At 49.4% G+C, this 18,388-nt stretch overlaps 4 protein-coding genes across 4 annotated transcripts; 2 read left to right on the top strand and 2 right to left on the bottom strand.

The window, feature by feature from the left end:
- The first annotated feature begins 118 nt into the window (after positions 1-118).
- Positions 119-1,294, top strand: B0J16DRAFT_81257 (uncharacterized protein). The gene is made up of 2 exons (XM_046134505.1): positions 119-308; positions 436-1,294. The coding sequence occupies exon 2, from the start codon at positions 444-446 to the stop codon at positions 1,188-1,190; it is 747 nt and encodes a 248-aa protein (XP_045987429.1). The 5' UTR covers positions 119-308; positions 436-443; the 3' UTR covers positions 1,191-1,294.
- A 2,614-nt stretch (positions 1,295-3,908) lies between these two features.
- On the top strand, positions 3,909-6,016 carry B0J16DRAFT_81244 (uncharacterized protein). The gene has a single exon (XM_046134504.1). The coding sequence runs from the start codon at positions 4,149-4,151 to the stop codon at positions 5,949-5,951; it is 1,803 nt and encodes a 600-aa protein (XP_045987430.1). The 5' UTR covers positions 3,909-4,148; the 3' UTR covers positions 5,952-6,016.
- Positions 6,017-7,611: 1,595 nt separating this feature from the next.
- Positions 7,612-10,182, bottom strand: B0J16DRAFT_81267 (uncharacterized protein). Its single transcript, XM_046134506.1, has 2 exons — positions 7,796-10,182; positions 7,612-7,743 (listed from the first exon to the last, which is right to left on the bottom strand). The coding sequence occupies exons 1-2, from the start codon at positions 10,024-10,026 to the stop codon at positions 7,710-7,712; spliced, it is 2,265 nt and encodes a 754-aa protein (XP_045987431.1). The 5' UTR covers positions 10,027-10,182; the 3' UTR covers positions 7,612-7,709.
- Positions 10,183-13,593: 3,411 nt separating this feature from the next.
- B0J16DRAFT_81277 (uncharacterized protein) lies at positions 13,594-16,540 on the bottom strand. The gene has a single exon (XM_046134507.1). The coding sequence runs from the start codon at positions 16,416-16,418 to the stop codon at positions 13,779-13,781; it is 2,640 nt and encodes an 879-aa protein (XP_045987432.1). The 5' UTR covers positions 16,419-16,540; the 3' UTR covers positions 13,594-13,778.
- Positions 16,541-18,388: the final 1,848 nt, after the last annotated feature.

Consider the following 18,388-nt stretch of genomic DNA (forward strand, 5'->3'; position numbering starts at 1 on the left):
GCTAAGTTACGTCTACGGTCATCACTAGTTCGCTAACTACACCACCACAAGTCCGCTCCACCCCAGCAATGAAGCGGCGTCAACGCCTGCTCTTCTAGCGCAACGCGGATGCCTTCATATTACTTGGCCTGCTCGCCCCTGCTCTTTCCCGTCTGTTTCTGTTTCTCTCTTTGCTTCTAATTACTACCATTTCTATTCCTCCCATCCATTCATCACCATCTCTATTCTATCTCTCACTAGTCAATCAATTCTCCAAATAATTCCAACACACACACTCTCTCCAACATTTCTTTCTCAACCTCCATGGGGCAAGTCATCGCCAGCCTCTAGCTTTAGCCATGTGGGAGCCTCACAAGGCACGTCAGCGAAGAGACTCGCCTGCAAAGGCACCACAACCACAACAGCAAAATAACACTGCTTCTACCTCGATCACAGACACAACAATGACGTCCGAAAAGGCGACATCAATTCAATCACCGCTATCGCCACCAGGTTCACCACCTTCTTCATCCTCAAACTCGCAGTTTCAACCCCAATCAATCGACGTCCTTACCTCTCAACTTGGCAGTTCATCACTCAGCCAATACCACCACGACTCTTCTCTTTCAGGAACACGCCTACCAGAATCCGCTCTCTCGCCCATTTCATTACCTGACGACGATTGCGTCAATGTCTCTTCAATACTCACCCACCACAATTCGAGGTCGATGGAAATCGATGCCGACAATAACAGCAATATGCCGACTTCACAAAACGCCTCCACTTCAGAGAAACAAACAATCTCCACAGACTCCATGGGCATGCCTTACGCTTCCTTTGCGCCCATTGCCGTCGACCCCACCGCGCTTGCCGAAGCTCCAGGAACTATCACAAGGTCTTTATATAGACCCAACGCCTTTGGCGGCTTCGAAGTGGACGAAGGATACTGTGAAGACGAAGATGACTTCTCTTGGCTTCCATCAGCTGTATCACTAAGGGCTGCCAGCACGCCAGATGGTATCAAGAAGCGTTATGATCTTGGATACAGGAGATCGGTTGATGCTGCTAGCCGCTGTCGCAACACCATCCACAGTGTACCACGGATGCGACGACGTGATAAGAAGAAGAGCAAACACTCTCAATCGGGCGCAAGCTCTATACGAGGTCGATCCGATTCTCAAGCATCATCAATGATTGTTTCGGCACAATAGAGCACATCAACGTTGCATATCAGCGGCGTCCTTGGTGGGCACAGGCGACATAGCATATGTCATGACCAGCTTAGCTTAGAAGGATCGGGTACGACACAACGGCGTTATATGGTTACGAGCATTTACAAGAGCGAAGCATCCGCCCTTTCGGGACATACCCGGGGATGAATGGGCTAAGGCGTTTCTCGGAGGTTTTTGAGATTTAGATATGTTGGTCATTTATTTGATTATTTCGGAGATTTCACAGTTTGGCGTACGGATATCACGACAGGGAGCATATTTTGTTTTACCATGGATCATGTACAAGGCGTTTGAATTTGGGTTATGCTTGGAAGACAGAACCAGCATGAGGCGTATCATGACGGGAGAGTCGTGGTCAGGGTTCAAGGGTCGTGGCCAGAAAACCGGGATGAGATACAGTGCAGTGCAGTACATTGCATTGCATTGCATTGCATTGTGCGACCAACAAGGTCGGTGTTAGTATTAGTATTATCCTGTAGTTTAGAAGAGCCTCGCACAACGTCTGATTCCCGATGGATCGGCGACATCTCCAGACTGGTGATGGAATAAACGCAACGAACGTGTGTAACTATCACAACGAACATTATCACAGAGCATCAAACATGTGACATACGTGATGACAGGCGTGATGACGGCAGCATAGCAGTCTTAGTCGTGTTAAGAATTGAAGTTGTATAACACGACTGAGGAAAAAGGTGTGGAAGCTCGATTTCGGTAAAAACTTGATCGGAGTGACTTTTAAACTTTATCGGAAGACACGGCTGATGAAGCCATCACCAGCCGGGCCGAGGGTTTGTGTGTGACCACCATAAGACCTTTATCTCAAGAATGGTATGCTAGCTTGATCATTTGATCGATTTGTCAGTGTACTTAGATAAAGGTCGGTAATGGCGCCTTGGTTCTTACCCGAATCCTGTTTACTCTACACGTCAAGGCCTAGCCGTGCCGTCGCGCTCGCACTCGCGTCCCGTCACATCGTACGAGCCAAACGACGAGATTTTCTCCCATTAATTAATCCGTGCCGCCAACAGCCGGACGCCATGGTCAAGAAGGAAAAGCCTCACTAAAGAAAGTTCATCGACAAGGGGAGGAGGTCTGGGCACAAAACGATGTGGATAACGGTGAGTTCCCATTCAGGTAGTTAAAGAGGCCTCATGACAAAGTAAAGCTCAAAAATCGAATCGATAGATGGAAAACATGAATCATTCAATTCAGCTGGTCAATTAAGCAATGTTTACTATGACAAGTCATGAGGACATGGGGCCGTTGATGAGGTGATGAGGTTAGACAAGTGGTGAAGAAACTAACTAACAGGAACATTCTTGAGGTGAGACAAGTTCACGATGGAAGATTCAATTGTGTTTAATTGAATGCGCAGGTACGGATAGTCGATACCTAGGAAAATAAAGATTCCATCTATGTATGGGCGGGTCGATCGGAAGCACAGAGAGATCCATCCATATCTCAGTTACGGGCAGTCAAAATGACATGGGAGGTGGGGTCTAGAGCCTGTCAGATCTGATCATGCCCCTGTAAAAATGCAATGCAATGCAACCATTTTGGCTGCCCGCTGCAAGGTACAGGCGGGAGTCAGGGCAGGCCCAGGCCGGCACGGGTAAGGGTGCTACTGCACATCAATCACTGAGGTCCCATAAACCTTCAACTCTATCGGCCTGGATATGATCATCTAGGCTGTGATATGCGAAAAGTGATGCAATACCCTAACAGAGATCTTCGCATAGACGTCATGTCGTCAACCATCTACTCGTAAATCCCTCCTGTCAATCACTGCAGCTCTGCGAGATGTCCAGGTAAACGCTCGCTCATCACCAGCCGGGCCCAACTCAAAACCTTCCCCTCCCTCAACTCGACCAACCCAACTTAACTCTCGGCTGCCCATCAATCAAACGCTCCATACAAAAGGCAAATCTCGTCCCGTTCGACCTTAGGCTAACGTAGGTACACCCGTGAACTCTACCTTAGCCCGTCCCAGCGCCTCTACCTCTAGTTCCGAGTGGCTTCGGCCATCCAGAGCATCATCACCTCTCCATCCATTGTTCAGGGGGTCCAGGTCTAGCCCAAATCTCCCAGGCCCAGGGTCGCTTCGTATCTCTTTGTTTGAAGCCGTCAAAAATAAAAACCCCGAAGCCTGTCATATTCTTCAATCTTCACCTTCTAGATATGGAAACATTTCTCGCAATCAATCGACATTTGTCGCACAAAGGGATCGTCCATTTTTATTCCCATCTAGAATAGACAAAGGGAGGGGGTAAATGATCTGTGTTCATGACACGAGAATCATTCTCGATGGAATGCTCCCTCATAGCGCCGTGCATTCCTCCCGCTGCCGCACTCCAACTGCCTCTCCCAAGTAGCAACGCAGAACAGCGCAGCGCAACGGTCTCGTTGCTGAGCCAGAATGAATTCGTAGACCTCTCATCTCACCAATCTTGCTGAATGTCGCGATCTTGTCCGTCAAATCCACTGTTAGTAAAGTCATCAAAAACCAGATCGGCCTTGTTTTATTCCTCGTCGTGTCTCGCCCGTTTCTCTGGTACCCGTTGCTGGCTTGCCCGTTGCTCCATTGACTTGACTTTGACCATCTCCACGCCTTGTCAGGTCTCGTTCGCTTACCGGCCGAGTCTCTTGTTGCTCGTCTTGAACTTTGTTTTGCTGCCTCTGACTGGCTCTAGCCTGTCGCCTCTCTTCTCGCTATCACTCAAAGGCCCAAGGCTCCTTCTTTTCATTCCCTCCGTTGCCATTCTTTTGGCTCTCGTTTCATTCATGCCATTAACTTCCTCTTCCACTTCGACATCTTCGTCGCCTTCATTGACTTTCTCAGCAAGCCCAAGGTGACTCGCTTGGTTGACCACGCCTCCGTTGCCATCTCATCCCTCAGCTTCAAACAGTGTAGCCGAACAACAGTGCAATATACCAATGGCCTCTTGGACCCTGCCCTTCCGGGTTGAGGCTACCGACCGCGACCCGGGCTTCTACTGGCAGGATATCGATGATGGACCTAACGATGGATCAGCCGACTTCTTTGGCGAGTTTATCAACTTTGACAACGAAATCCCATCATCTATGGCCGATCCTCACGGTCACAATCCGGGTATGCCCGCCTTGGCCGATGGACTCATCCTTGATCACCCTGCCGAATCTACCGCGTCTGCCTCATCGGGCGTGTCAACAACTGAAGATGAGTTCGACTTGTTTTCTTGCAGCTCCCAAGTCGACGCGACAGGCCCCTCTCAGCCTGGATCATCAGCCGCACCTGGCGCAACACATGGGGCTGATCCTCGTAGCCTCGCACTTGCGGGAAACGATGGACTAGTAATGGAGAAGCGCTCCATGGTGCCTCGGGTTTCCATGTCTGACCCAGAACTACCCCAAGTTAATGGTATCTCACTTCAGACCTCACCTGGCCGACGAGTACCTGTCTCGCAACCATCATCGCCAACGCCGCCCAACACCATGACTAGGAAACCTAACAAATTCGTCGAAGCACTCTCATCGACGATTCGAAAGGCCAGCAAACTTCGCAAACCCAGAAAGCCCATCGCCATGGACCGCCCTGGCTCTCCAACCATGGATAACCCTCCTCGGGCTTTGAGACTCCAGGATCATCCGTACAACGGGAATGACGCATTCCCCCCTTCACCAACATGCGGGCCGGATAGCACGAACTTTGTTCATGGGTTTTGCGACGATCCTTTTAATGAAATTCCTCAGCAGCCACCTAACAACATGCGCTTCTTCAGCACCAATGGGATTCACACACCGGCTGTGTCACCGGGAGTCAAGACAGAACCAGGCCTATACCAACCTGAGATGGCGGGACAAGTTCCTCAATCAGCTTGGCAGCATCAGCAACACACACATCCGCACCCGCACCAGCATCCCCATCCCCATCCCCATCAGCAAACAGTTGCTCCTGGCCATCCTCATCAACAGCCCGTCGCGGTTGCAGGCTCAGCACCCGAGTCGTGGCCAGGACATGAGTATATGGCTCAGACTACTCATCAAAGTGGATGGTGGGATCTAAATCTCCTTAACCAAAATGGCGAGTATGTCGTCGTCGACCCTCAACAACAGAAGAACGCCAACCTCAATCTTGCTATGCATGCCCAGCACGCAGAGTTGCCGTACGAATATCAAATGCACGACCCCAACTCGGCAGGCCTTATGATTCATATGCCGCAACCAAGAAATGTTTCAGCGCCTGTTCATGACCTCGCACTCAACGCTCAAACTTACCTTCCTCCACCGCCGCCTGTCCCGCCAACCACAGAGCGACACCGCCCGCCGCGAGCGCCATCCTCTGGAGCTCGACACTTGTCGTGCTCTCCTATTCGCAAGACACGACAACCGTCAGTGCCACCAACGCCTACTACAGCGCACTCGCGCCACAGTTCCAACGGGTCCGTTGGATCGGCCCGCAGCGCCTCGGGTCGTGGTATGGTACCTGGTACTCCCACTGCCATGCGTAAACAACGACGATCAAGGGATTCCAGCGGCGGCAGCGCAGGCGGCGGCGATATCGGATTCGTCAACTTCACTCCCAGTGATGGTGGTCTCCTCATGACAGGTGTTGCGCCAAGCGGTAGCTCCAAGACCAAGGCGCGCCGAGAACGTGAGGCGATGGAACGAAGACGACGACTAAGCGAAGCAGCCATGAAAGCGGTGCAAGCAGCGGGAGGTGATGTCGATAAGCTTATGGAGCAGGGTTTTGCCTTTTAACCCCTCAAAGTTGACCTGACCTCCATCATTTTTTCGGTTCCTGGTTCCTGCATCTGTACACGTATGTGGCTGCTGGAACTTCCCGTCAGGACTTCTCATCTGCGACTTCGCATTGGTCGATCAAAGCAGTCATAAAAATGCAATGATGCGAAGACAAAGCCAAAAGAGGGGAAGAAATACGTCGTGCTTTACTTGGAGTGGCGCGTGTAATGCTTCAAGGTGGCAGGCGCAAAGGTTCAGGTGCTGGTGGTGAAGTGAGACAATCTGCGACCGAGCTAAAGCGAAGCGGCGGCGTTGAAAGGGGGGAGGGAAGGAGCTAGCTAACAACACCACACCACACCACATCAAAATTAACATCACGACAACAAACGACATTCAACAATTGGACGACATGCACAACTTCTTCTATTTCTTCTTCTCTCCCAAAATTCCATTGCCATAAGACAACGGCGGCGTTTTTAAAAATCTTCTTTCACTCTTTTTCAAAGCCTTTGCGCGTTATTCCAGACTTGGAGAAAACCTCTCTATCCTCACTTCCTATATCAATCAACCCTTCCCTAACTATTTATTCCCTTTGTTCATCACTCCGTCTTCGGCAAATTGGCTGAAGACGCTCCTGGTCTCTCGAATTACTCAAGTTTTATATCTCTATGCTGTTCGTTTCCTTTTATATACCATTCTTGTATCATTAGTACACCACAAGATCTACCACACGGTCTTTTTCTTTTTTTTTCCTTTGATCTCGAAAGCCTCTCGTTTCAAAACGCAAAGCCTTGTTGTTTTCCTCAATCACGAAGTAATCGTTGTATTTGTACAGGCAGGGCTGGATTGGGTATTCGGTGTTTCTCCTCTCAACATCCTGGTTGTTGAAAAGAGGACGTGGATGGGAACGGGTGGCAGGCTATCAATTATTGTGAAAGCTGGCTTCGTACCAGTCTCACCAAAGTAGGTAGATTCGGTTGTCAGAAGCGGATATCTCTCCCTCCATGGTTAATCGTGGGGGACATAGTCGCTCAGATGGCCTTTTCCGTAGACATACAATAAAGAAAGTTACTCACATTTGAGCTGAATTGCGTTGTATAAGTGAAATATCATTGCATCGAGGAAGGGTGACTGACCCGAATATCAGCCAGACTGTACAAGGCGCAACACAATTGTGTCGTATATGATCTGAGTCTCAGCAGAGTGTAGAGTCGGGGAATAAGCCTACTCATTGTGAAATAGTTGTGAGAGTACATAGTTAAGTTATTGAAATTTTTTGGGTTTTATTTGGGTAACCACTAGGAAACAAAGCGTTCCATGGCTGTAACTTTGAAAGTTGCAGTATGATCCCCGGATATCCGATAAACTGGTGCTCGAGTCACCTCAGTTCAATAAAAGCATATTCCTCGTCCCTTCCCGATACTGTTTATATATACAAAGCAAACACTCGTAAGAGTACTAGGGTTCCGATAATCGCCAACGCCAAGTCTCGTTGCAGACGCCATCGTCATGCTTCTGACAAAGAACCATCCAAAAAAATAATAAGGGAAAACAAACAAAGAAAGGAAACACGATCTTAGCGTGGGTAATGTTGATTACTGTCTGCAAGTCCAGAGCTCACTCGCTTCATCCACAGCAGAAATCCTGAAGGCTTCGTCTGCTGGGCCGGCCTCGCATAAACCAAGCTGCGTGAAATGCAAAGTCTACCCCCTCGAGAATAGTCTAAGTATAAGCTCATCATGAAATAAGAAGGCAAATTCTCTTGAGTTAAATCAATTAGTGCTCGTAGCCGGCACCTCGTTGCCAAGGACTGAAGAAAGGTCAGTTGGAGTTCAATGTTACGGTGTGGTTTGTGAGCTTACCTAGCATTGTTCTGTGCCCTGTGGCCACCGGGGCTACCATTATCTGCCGATCTTTGTTGGGATAGATTTGAGCTGGATTGTTGGTAGGGGTTTGGTGACGCAGTGCGGAAAGGGCTTGACGGTCGCCCATCAGCCGGGAAGAGTGGCATGGCTGGGTTGACAGGAGAACGAGGAGGCGCATCACCTCGTTGGAAGGATGCTTGCGAGTGGTTGTTCGCCTCAGCTCGCCTTCTCAAGCTTTCGGATGAAACCGAATCCTCCTCATCCAGGTCGAGGTGCTTGTTGTAACCAGACTTGTCACCTCGGGCGGTGGCTGCAAGAGCATCAAGCTCAGTGGTAGCATTGACCTGGGTCTGCGACTTCATGAAAGAGGCACGGTCATCAGCCATGAACTGGTATCGAGCATCGGGGTTCTTGCGGAAGAACACCAACGCAGTCGAGACGATAAGCATAAGAAGCAGAATAAGAGCAAACGATGCGTTCAAGACGAACAGAACCACACCAACAACACCAACAACAATCTTAGGCAGGCCAAAGACGTTGGAAAAGATAAGAAGGAAAATAGCGTTGATGAAGTTGATGGCGGCAATGGCGATGTTGAACGAGTTGGTGGGCTTGTCCATCCAAGGTCGGAGAACGGAGGCGGCAATCAAGAAACCGACTTCGATAATGATGAAACCAACAGCCTGTGCGATATCGCTCTTCTGAGCCAGAGCCACGAACATAGCCTTGATGACAGTGTAGACGAGAACAGGGACGATGAAGTAGTAGGCAGAAGCTCGGAATTGAACGTAGAGGAAACCCCACTTGTTCAGAGCCTGGGGATCAGAGAACAGAATGTAGGCGGGGTTTCGGTGCATAGCGACAGAGCGGCGAGCGATACGAATGACCTTGCTAGCGCCCCAGCCGAGTGTGAAAGTCATGCCCAAAAGGAAGAATACGGCGAGGACGACCTCAGCAGGCGAGTCTTGCTGAGTGAATTCCCAAAGGCAGAGGATGACCATCTGGGGGAAACCAATTAGGGTCAAACGGAAGAGAATACCCTTGAGAACGGTGAGCCAGCCGTTGCGGAACTCGAGGAACTTGTCTTGGGACATCCACTTCTGGCGAACGCAGAGCTCACAGATACCCTTGAAGGCAGCCATAGCCAAGCAAGTGATAACGACGAAAATGCAGAAGAAAGTAAGACCCGTCATGAACAAGTTGGTGGTTTCGATCCTGGACTTGAAAGCAACTCGCTGAATACCGTACACGACATAAGTTCCGTCCTCTGTTTGAATGTTGGCACGCTTAGCGAGAGCGCTGGCGGCGTTACCAATCGGCTCAGTGAAACCTCGAGGCATCATTGCAGCACTGCGCTTAAAAAGATCGACACTGGTGGAGGCAAGTTCCAAGCTTCGCTTCTGCACCTGTACTGAGACTTGGCGAACGTTGTAGAGAATTGACTCAGGCGTACCACCAGTTGCTCGCTGGTACCAGGTGAAGATATCCTGCATGAATCCGACGCGAATGATACCCATAGACCACTGGAAATCCTGGGTCCACGAAGAGACAATCGGGGGAAGGCCGACACTGGTGAGTCCAAGAATGGCCTGAGCCTGGAAGTAGCCGAATAGGGAGAGCGAGTTGGAAGCAACGTGAGCAGCCGTGTTGGCATGGCCAACGCCGGAAACAATGGCAGAAGAAATCAGACCAAGACCAGCGATGATGGCAGTAGCCCACTTAACGCCCTTGAGATCGACGGTCTTTCCGTTGGAGAAATCGGCCTCAACACATGCAAGACTCTCACCGGTGTCGGACATGTTGACGTACACACGAACAGTAGCATCAAGATCGGGAATGTTGTAGGCAATTCCAGGTACCTGGTCTAGATTCTCTTTGCCAATGGGCAGATTGAACTTGAAGGGAATCTTTCCGGAAACCATAGGACATAGACCAGCCAGGTTAATCGAGCAGGGGTCAACAGTCTGGCGAAGGAACTCGTATCCATAGGCCGAGAGCCGAATGTCGAATTTGACCTTGCCTTGGATAGACGAAGTAGCCACAGCGTTGACATAGGCAGAACCGTTGTTTGGTGTCAAAGCGACGTTGAAAAGTGTGGCTTTGAAACCGTTGTCCTTTTGGCAACTGTTGAGGGAGCTGGAGTAGAGGATCTTCTCACCCTGGACGGGTGAGGCCAGTGCAGCCACTGAGGCGAGAATCGCCATTGGCTTCATGATGCAAGACCACATCGTGACCACTATTCCCAGAAGTTGTGATTATGATAGCCGGCAATCGAGTCGTAGCGTTCGGTCGGAAGGTCGTTATCGTCGTTGTAAGTGATTGTTTAAAACGGACTTGGCAGACTTTTAAACAGTCGAAAGTATTAACCAGTAGGCGAGAAATCGATTAAATATCGGCGGAAGCGGTAGCCTTTTGGTTTTAGAGTGCGAGTTTATTCAGAATAGACTTTGTGGTTGATGGCAAGCGAGTGAGGCCGCGAAGTTGGCGAATTACGAACGGAATAAGGCGAAGGTAAAAAAGAAAGAAGTAAGTAAGAATGTTCAATAGCGAAAGGTCGAGGCGATAAGTCGTCTCCGCGACGAGGCGTGGCTGGTAGGAACAGCTTTGGTCGTCTCGTCGTCGTCAAATTGGTTTGGCGTTTGCCGTTGTCGCGGATGATGAATGAAATGGGTTTGTTGTGTGGGGGAGTCGGGGAGGAAAAGGAAGACCAGCGACAACAGACTAGAGGGAAGGAAGGAGCGGAAAGATGAATAAGGTAGGGGAAGGCAAGGGAAGGAGCCAAAGGGAGGGAGGGATGGATCGGGAACATGAGCCTGGGTAGCACCTTAGTGGAGTGGTACCTAGCGGCAGGAGAAGCAGGTACGACCCAACCTGGTAGACTCCCTTAGTAGCGGCAAGTACCTGACACCCAAGTAAATTGATCCAATGCGGGCACGCGCGGTTCGGTACCAGCCCAGCCCAGCCAAAGCCCAGCGTGTAGTGGATTAATCGCCGTCCACTCACTGAACTTGAAGGGAAACAAGGGGGCAGGTGGTCTCTTTCACAGGAGCGAACGCGGTGAAAGCGGGGACTAGAGTGACAATAATAGGCCTAGTCTGGTCTTGGGGCTTGCGTGTGATAGGGGAGTCGTTTATTATGCGAACGGGCTTTGTCTCTCTTGACTTTCAAGACACTTTCTTTTTGGGTGATTCTGAGTGAGGATATGTCTTCTTTTTTTTTTTTTTCGTTCTTTGCCGAGTACGTTTCAGTACCTACATTGTTGCAAACGTAAGGGGGCTTTGCAAGGCGAGGTGAAGCACAGTCAGCAGGAATACGGTGCGGTCGTATTCACAATTCGCTACTTCGTACCTACACCATGTACCGCTGCTAGCAAGTCTTGAGCCTGGGTAGCCTGTTCCCTCCAAGATTAAGAATCTGGAGGCTGTGCAGGTACATGGAATGTAGGCCAAGCTCTGGGCCAAGCGCAAGTCAATGACACGGATGCTTGGCCAGGCATGGGGTGACGATCTCGTATCGACTCTAACAATATGTACATTGTGGGCACCTCAGCGGCGATAACCCCTGGAAAACGAGGTCCAAATTTGTGACCTTTCCGTGTGTGAGTGTCTGCAAAGTACAAGGGACCTGGTAGAGAGTGTTGCAGGCTGTTCACAATGTCGAGAGTCTGTTGGATTCAGAGGATTACGATTCTATGTTGCAAGAGTCCCATTGTTTAGTGTAGATCTTGGCACAAGCTTGTATTGCGGTTACACCGTTACAGCAACAGTCAGTTTCCAGAGTGCCGATGCAGATCAACAAGAGGCTGGCAGTTGGAGTTGGATTTGGAACACAAATGGCTGGTCTGCATTCAAGCTGCATAAAACAAGGTCAAGAACTTGACAAGGCATCATTCATTCGGTGATCTGAGGCACAAATACATGGTTTTGGCAGCGGTAAACAATAAGATTTCCGGTTTTTGTGTTCTACCGTGCAGTAGTGTTGCCAGACTTTATGTCAACGACATGTTGATTTTATGGAAGTGGTCGCGTGGTTGGTCAATTACAGGTTTGCATGATGGTGCCAATAAAGCCCGCTCAAAGGCCAAGACCTGGGCAGCAGCAACAACTTGCTTGTAGCAACACTAAGAAATGTAAGCAACAAATAAACTTTGCTGTAACAATAAAAAGAGAGGCAGGTCGTGATGTACTGTAGTGTTTGTATTGTGAATGGATACGAATGTTACGTCCCCCGTCGCCATCTCGCATTGTCACAGGTCGCATCTTGTTTAATTTAATTAATTGAGGCTTGCACAGCCCCCTCCCCTTCTCTACGGATACCTGCTCTTCTCTGACTCTGTAACGCTGCCGAAGCCCGAATCCCAAAAGGGGTGGCCCTTGCTCGGTCTTGGGCCATTTCTTTCAGGTCTGTCAAATTTATTGAACTAAAGCATCAGGCCACCACCAGAAGACGAGACGACGATGGATGCCAACCGTTTTCAGTCAATCGATTGAATTGCGATAGGCAAAGATGAAGAGGCTGTGTAGCCAAAACACTGTCGCGTCGTGTCTTGGTTGTTCTTGGTTATTCTGGGATAATTTCTTGGGCAACCTAAAATGTAAATACGAAGTGTACCTAATGTACCACTTTCGGCATGTCCGCTAGGTTCGAGAATGGAAGTTGGGGAATTCTCGCATGAATTTAGTACTGTAGGCTCATAATGTGCTCACTATAGTGCGATGGGGAATGTTATGAATAGCTCTTCTGAAACAGAGAGGCAATTGTGCATGAGTCACTAACAAACAACCTGAACTTGGTGTTTTATCCGTAAACCGAATCAGGTCAATATTTTGAGTTGTCGATAGACTTTTGGAAGATCTAATCTCCATGATGATGCCAAGACTCGCGTTCTTGAGTCGTATGGAGTAACACTCAGCTTACCTACCTTATCTTACTTGCAGCAGTGCAGTGCGTCTAGCAACATCCCTGAAGAGAACAAACAAATACACGGACAGAAAGAATCTCTCACAGATATACATACTCGCTTCGGAGAATATTATTATCATGTCACCAGGCGAGATGGAATATACCTCAAATACAGTAAAGCTGCCGCGACTCCCGTTCTATTTCCAGCCCAAAACAACAATTGGGTTTCAACTCCCAACCGTCACCACCGCACATCGTCCAATTCTTAACCGTCATAGTAAGTTTCACAAGAAAAACTCTGTGATCGTCCCTCCCCGACGTCCTATTGGACATGTAATTGATCTCTTGACATTCCTGATCTCCAACATCCCCGACCCCTCACAGCCTCGATATTCAGGGGCACGCATTCCTAGCAACCAATAGCACAACGTCTTGTGCTGTAAGCGCGTACGGATACACGCACACAGAGAAATTAAAGCTCGTCAAGGGGGGGTTGATCTCACCTGAAGAGGCGAATGCCCACCAAAGACTACAGTCAGAGCCATTGTGACTGGACAATTGATTCACATCTCAAACATAAGCGTCGAATGTCATCGAGCGGAGTTATGGAGATGGAGATGGAGATGGACGCGTCAACTCGAAACCCACCAAGTAGAAACCTTCCTGAGTGTATGATCGACGCTCCATCCACATTCATGGCCTTTCTCATGCCCGGCACGTGTCAGAGACGAGAGCAAGCGAATACATGAAATCGTGACCATTCCGGTTCTTCATCTTCCGAGTCGCATTTCATGTTTCGCTCGTCGCATACTTTGTCTCGGCCCTCATGTTTCGAAATCGTCTGTCTTATAACACCATCCATCTTCAATCCATCCAGACAAAGAGAGGCATCGCAATCAAGGCATAAAATTTCATTGTCAATGCCAGACATCTAATTTACTAAACGCCCATCCCAAACCCTTCCAGATGCTTGCTGTCTGATGTCAAAACCTGCCTATAGATCGTCATGCGCAGATCTTGTATCCATAATCATAAAAAACCGTTCAAGTGCCAGTCAATGTATTGCGCAACCTCTGTGCTACAGCACGTCCCATTGCGCGTTCCACGGGTTATTCATTGTCGTATAATCGACTCCATGCTTGTATGAACTCGTCAGTTCTTCTTGATCCACTCCGCAATGCGTTTGTCCATCTCTTCCTGTAAACCAACCCAGTCCATACGTCTTCCCATCGTCCAGTTTCTTCGCCATATCATTGTTGCTGAGCTTAGCGGTGCCCACAAAGTTGTACAGCATCTTGCTTTGGTGAATAAAGGCCAAAATCGACGCAATCGTGTTGGGTTGTCGCGGCAGGAAAGGATGCCGTCGTCGGAAGAAAACGATGTTCGCAACGACGAACATGTATAAAAGTATAAACAGCGTGGCGCCCAGGGTGATGTAGAACGAGCGCACCGTCTCTTGTCCAGAGTTGAACAGCTTCTTCTTGTCATCATTCCCTTTCCATTCGCCTTTGCCGAGGTGCAGACCATAGCCCACGATGAAGTCTTGCCCGTCTACAGTAGCAAGACTGGTCACGAGAATTGTAAGGAATTCGGCCATGACAGAGCCGAACCCAACCAAGAACACTACAAAGTGCCCATTCAACAGCGCCCTCAAAGGCATGTAGGCAAAAGGCAACGCTGTATAATCGAGGGTAAGCGTCTTGGAATGCGCATGTCGTTTGGAAAGGATGTAGTAAGGTTCCATCATACGAACTGATGTCTCCATGGCTCCCCAACACAGCTTGAGAATGACGGCTAAAGCTGTGACAACCCAGGCAGCCTTGTCTGTGATAACCTGAGCGGGTGAAAAGAGGATGGTCGGGATCAAGCCTGCGAAAAGCAGCAGTCCAACTATAAAAGGAATGCATCCCATCGGCCGTAACATCAGGGGATGCGGGTGCTCTGACAAATGTGCTGCATCGTCCTGTTCGCTATCTGTTTCGATTTTCGCACTTGTGCCCTCGTAAGGTGCAAGAGAGGAGTTCCTAAGCATATACCGTCGGCGCTTCAGCTTCTGGTGAATATCCTTGGGTTTGGCGGTATCCATATCCTTGAAATCCATCAAGACGTGGCTTACAACAGCCATACTTGCAAGACCAGCAATGCCCCTTACATCGGCAAGCAATCCAGATCGTCGAGTCTGCAGCACGTACAGAAGGCCACAACCCATCAGCGCACACAAGGACAAAACCACAGTCAACAGTCTCGACCACATCGCTGCCACATAGATTCTCTTCTCGTCTTCGGGGCTTTCCATACGCTCCGCGCGACTAGGTGTTAGTATGATAGACGCAGCTGCGCATGTAGGCACCAATGAGACAGCCATGATGGATGCGAACGATGACAGAGCCACAGCATAGTGACCCAGCTTGATCGCACGGAAAGGTCGCCAGAAGCTGAAGCTCGTGACATAGTCGGCGTTGATTGACTTGGAAGCCAGTGCACCCTGTTGCCTGGATAGTTGATAGAAGGCTTCCAAACGTCGTACTTCGAAATCGGTAAACTGCCAAAAGACACCGAAAGTGACTGCAACAACTGTTGGAAGAAACTTGACAGCGAAGTAAAGCCACGCATCTATATCTTTGGGTTCCTTGAACTTGATGATAGGCACTTTATGAAATCTTTGAAACAAGTATTCTTGCACAATAGCCAAAACAGCAGACATAATGATCAATAGCGTCAAATATGGCCATCGCATCGTAGGAGGTTTCCAGTTCGGCTGGGGGTAAAATATCTCTGTCGTTCCCTCCTTAACTGGGAAGGTCGATCGGCGAAAATCGTTGGATCCAACAGTGCTGAGTCCCTCGATACTGCTCAAGTCTGCGCCTGGTCCTTCTTCCATTATTACTTCAATCACCTCTCCTTTTCGATTGGCTTCATCTTGTCCTCTTTGTCGAATTGTCTCAAATCGGTCCAGGCGCGCAGGTTGGTTGCGCCGAGAAAAGGATCGCGATAAGCTGCGCTGGACCGGTACGGGTGTTACCGACAGAAGCTCGTCGTCCTTCATCTTGACATCCGCATGAAAGCCCTGGCCTAGTCCTCCGGTCAACTTCCCACTGGCCTCCTGTGCTTGTAACTTCTTTATGAAATCCTCATCGTGCGAGGTCATTGGTCCCAACGCAGCACTCACGTCGAAGCCAGGGGAGACATCGGCGTCCTCGTCCTCCTCTTTTATCCGGTTATAACTGCTGGAGTAGCCCATAGAAGCTGCGCCTCCAAGCAATGACAGGTCGTATGCCTCATTATCATCATCCTCCTCGGGAATTGTGCGTCCAAGTGAAGACCCATAGGCAGATAAGCGCTTCGATCTGGATGGGAGCCGAGAAGGTGGTGGTCCAGCTCCCGATACAGGCGCGTAAGATCCTCCAGCTCCATTGTAACCAAACGATGCGGACCATCCCGAGCCAGCTACATATGAAGTTCCATCATACTCTGCTTGAGGAGGACTTTGATGACCGGCATGAGAGGCGAGTGAGACCATAGATTCGCGACCGTGTAGTGGAGGGTGTATCGCAGGATCGTAGGGATTATCGTCGGGATAAAGTGACATGGCAGAGACGCGATGGCTCAAATGCGCTTCGTTGGTCGCGGTTCTTTGCGATATGGCCGCAGAGCCAGATGGATGGTAGGGTTCATAAGGGTGGAATGGCTCTTCAGCCCGATCATCTCGATATGCCATATTGCGCAGCTCTTAACATTTTCGAGCAGTATCCGTATGTATTATGGTATTATTGAAATCAAATTGGAGTCTCGGCCAGTACAGAATAACGGTTTCGACAGTGGATTGCTCGCCCGTTGAGGCAGGTAGGGCGGTAGAGGTACCTTAATAGTGGGCGGGGCACCGTGAATGCGCTGAAGACGGGCCGGGGCGAGGTGTCCTGGGGCTGAAGATAGTCGATCGATGGAAGGATGAAGGATTTCGGTTATCGGAAGAAGCAAAAGAGCGGAATATCGACCGAAGCGAATGATAAAAAGATGAGCAAGGCAGACAGACAAGCTGAAGAAATGGAATGAAGGAGAGAAGTGTTTCTCCCCCTTGAGAGAGACGGGATGGAACCTACAGCTTCAGCCGTTCAGCTATGAACTGTCTCCATTAACAAGCAGAAATGTAAGCAGCACGTCCAGTTTAGTTTTTGGCTGCAAGCTAACGCTCGCTAGGCTCCAGCTCCCAGCCTCTGAGAGGTCAAGCTCGTACCTTGACTAACCTCAACCTTCATAGGGCTGGAGGCCTGTGAGTCTGGGGTCTTTTCCCCCCACGGAGTACCATGCAAGGTCGAGCTTGTACGCTGATACTTTATTAACAACCACAGTCCTCACGTTTCTCAACTCAAGATTCACGCTCTCATGTAACCCGGTAAAAACGTTTTGCTACTAAATCTCATTTAAGCGCCTCAGACGCGCAGCGCCTATCTTCTATATCCCACCGCCGCGATGGTTGCCCTTCTTTGATCTAGCTGCAGCTACGATTTCTTTTGCATCCGGATGTCTTCCAGGGCACTCATCCAATCACTCAATAAGCGGTCTCACTCTCTCCCTCAAACAGCCTTACCAGACTATTCCCTACGTACTCCTTTCTCACGTGTGGGTACAGACACTGTATACGCAAGACACTCAATAAAGCATTTTGCCTTCAGCTTCAAGCCTCAAACAGCGTGACTGAGCCTAGCTGAAGCCTTATTCTCAGCCACCGGAGAAATCCACGGAGGTCTGTCCTTTTCAACAAAGATCCAACGGTCTGTTGGTTTTCTTTCTCTCGTTGAGGATCTGTTGAAGACTACGGGAAGAGGCGAAAGAGCACGGGGCTATTCACGATCATGTGCAGTGAATCCTGCAGAACTGGTTTATTGCTGCAGTGCAACCCTACATATCGGACCTCATGGGGTCTAACCTCCCACTGCTGTGGTTGACTGGAACGGCACGCTACCACACTCGCATCCGGCTGAGGCCTGCCCTGGTTTTGGCCTGTATCCTTCCCTGCGATGGCCTGGGTAATGCCAGGCTTTCAAAGTGCATGCATAAAGCACTGGCGGCTGTGAATGGTTTCCCAATACGGCTTTTAGCTTACATCCCTGATACCTCCATGTTTGTGTTTCTGAATTTAGATACGGCCAACGGATACAGGTACCCTAAACTTGGACCTAGTCTATCCGTCAGGCCAATCAGTTGTCAGACATGATGCCCTGTCGATCAAACGTTGCAACGGAAACATGTCCACCCCGCCACAGGAGCAAGACACTGTCAATGTATTTACAACAAACGAAGTACTACGGATATCACACAAACCTCATCAAGTGACTGCCGTTTCTGTATGCCATCCGGATGACAAGGTGAAACCCCTGTCCTGTTCTGTCCTCTCTGCCTGTCCTTGTGTTCTGTGCTACAGTGGCTACCCTGCAGTATCCTGCATATTCCTGCAACATCATGACATGCAGGATTCAATTCACGATAACCCCCAACATTACACAATGAGTACAGTGATGCTATGCAGACGGAATCTTGAGGACGTTTTATGGCTTGGATCCCATATATGGTGTTACTGAGCGCTTTGAAATCAAGATCAGTATTGACTGACTGCATGTGATGGACATCTCTGCGCACCGAATCTTGCAAGCATTTCAACTTATCATACACAGAGAAACTAATATGATT

Source organism: Fusarium flagelliforme, assembly GCF_020744385.1.
Source record: "Fusarium flagelliforme strain FIESC 12 MPI-CAGE-AA-0113 chromosome Unknown B0J16scaffold_2, whole genome shotgun sequence".
In the NCBI taxonomy this organism is placed as follows: domain Eukaryota; kingdom Fungi; phylum Ascomycota; class Sordariomycetes; order Hypocreales; family Nectriaceae; genus Fusarium; species Fusarium flagelliforme.

Coding starts and splice junctions, on each gene's coding strand:
- B0J16DRAFT_81257 (XM_046134505.1), top strand. CDS start 444: ATGACGTCCGAAAAGGCGACATCAATTCAATCACCGCTATCGCCACCA.
- B0J16DRAFT_81277 (XM_046134507.1), bottom strand. CDS start 16,418: ATGGCATATCGAGATGATCGGGCTGAAGAGCCATTCCACCCTTATGAA.
- B0J16DRAFT_81244 (XM_046134504.1), top strand. CDS start 4,149: ATGGCCTCTTGGACCCTGCCCTTCCGGGTTGAGGCTACCGACCGCGAC.
- B0J16DRAFT_81267 (XM_046134506.1), bottom strand. CDS start 10,026: ATGTGGTCTTGCATCATGAAGCCAATGGCGATTCTCGCCTCAGTGGCT. Junction 7,744..7,795: donor AGGGCACAGAACAATGCTAG/GTAAGCTCACAA, acceptor ACCTTTCTTCAG/TCCTTGGCAACGAGGTGCCG.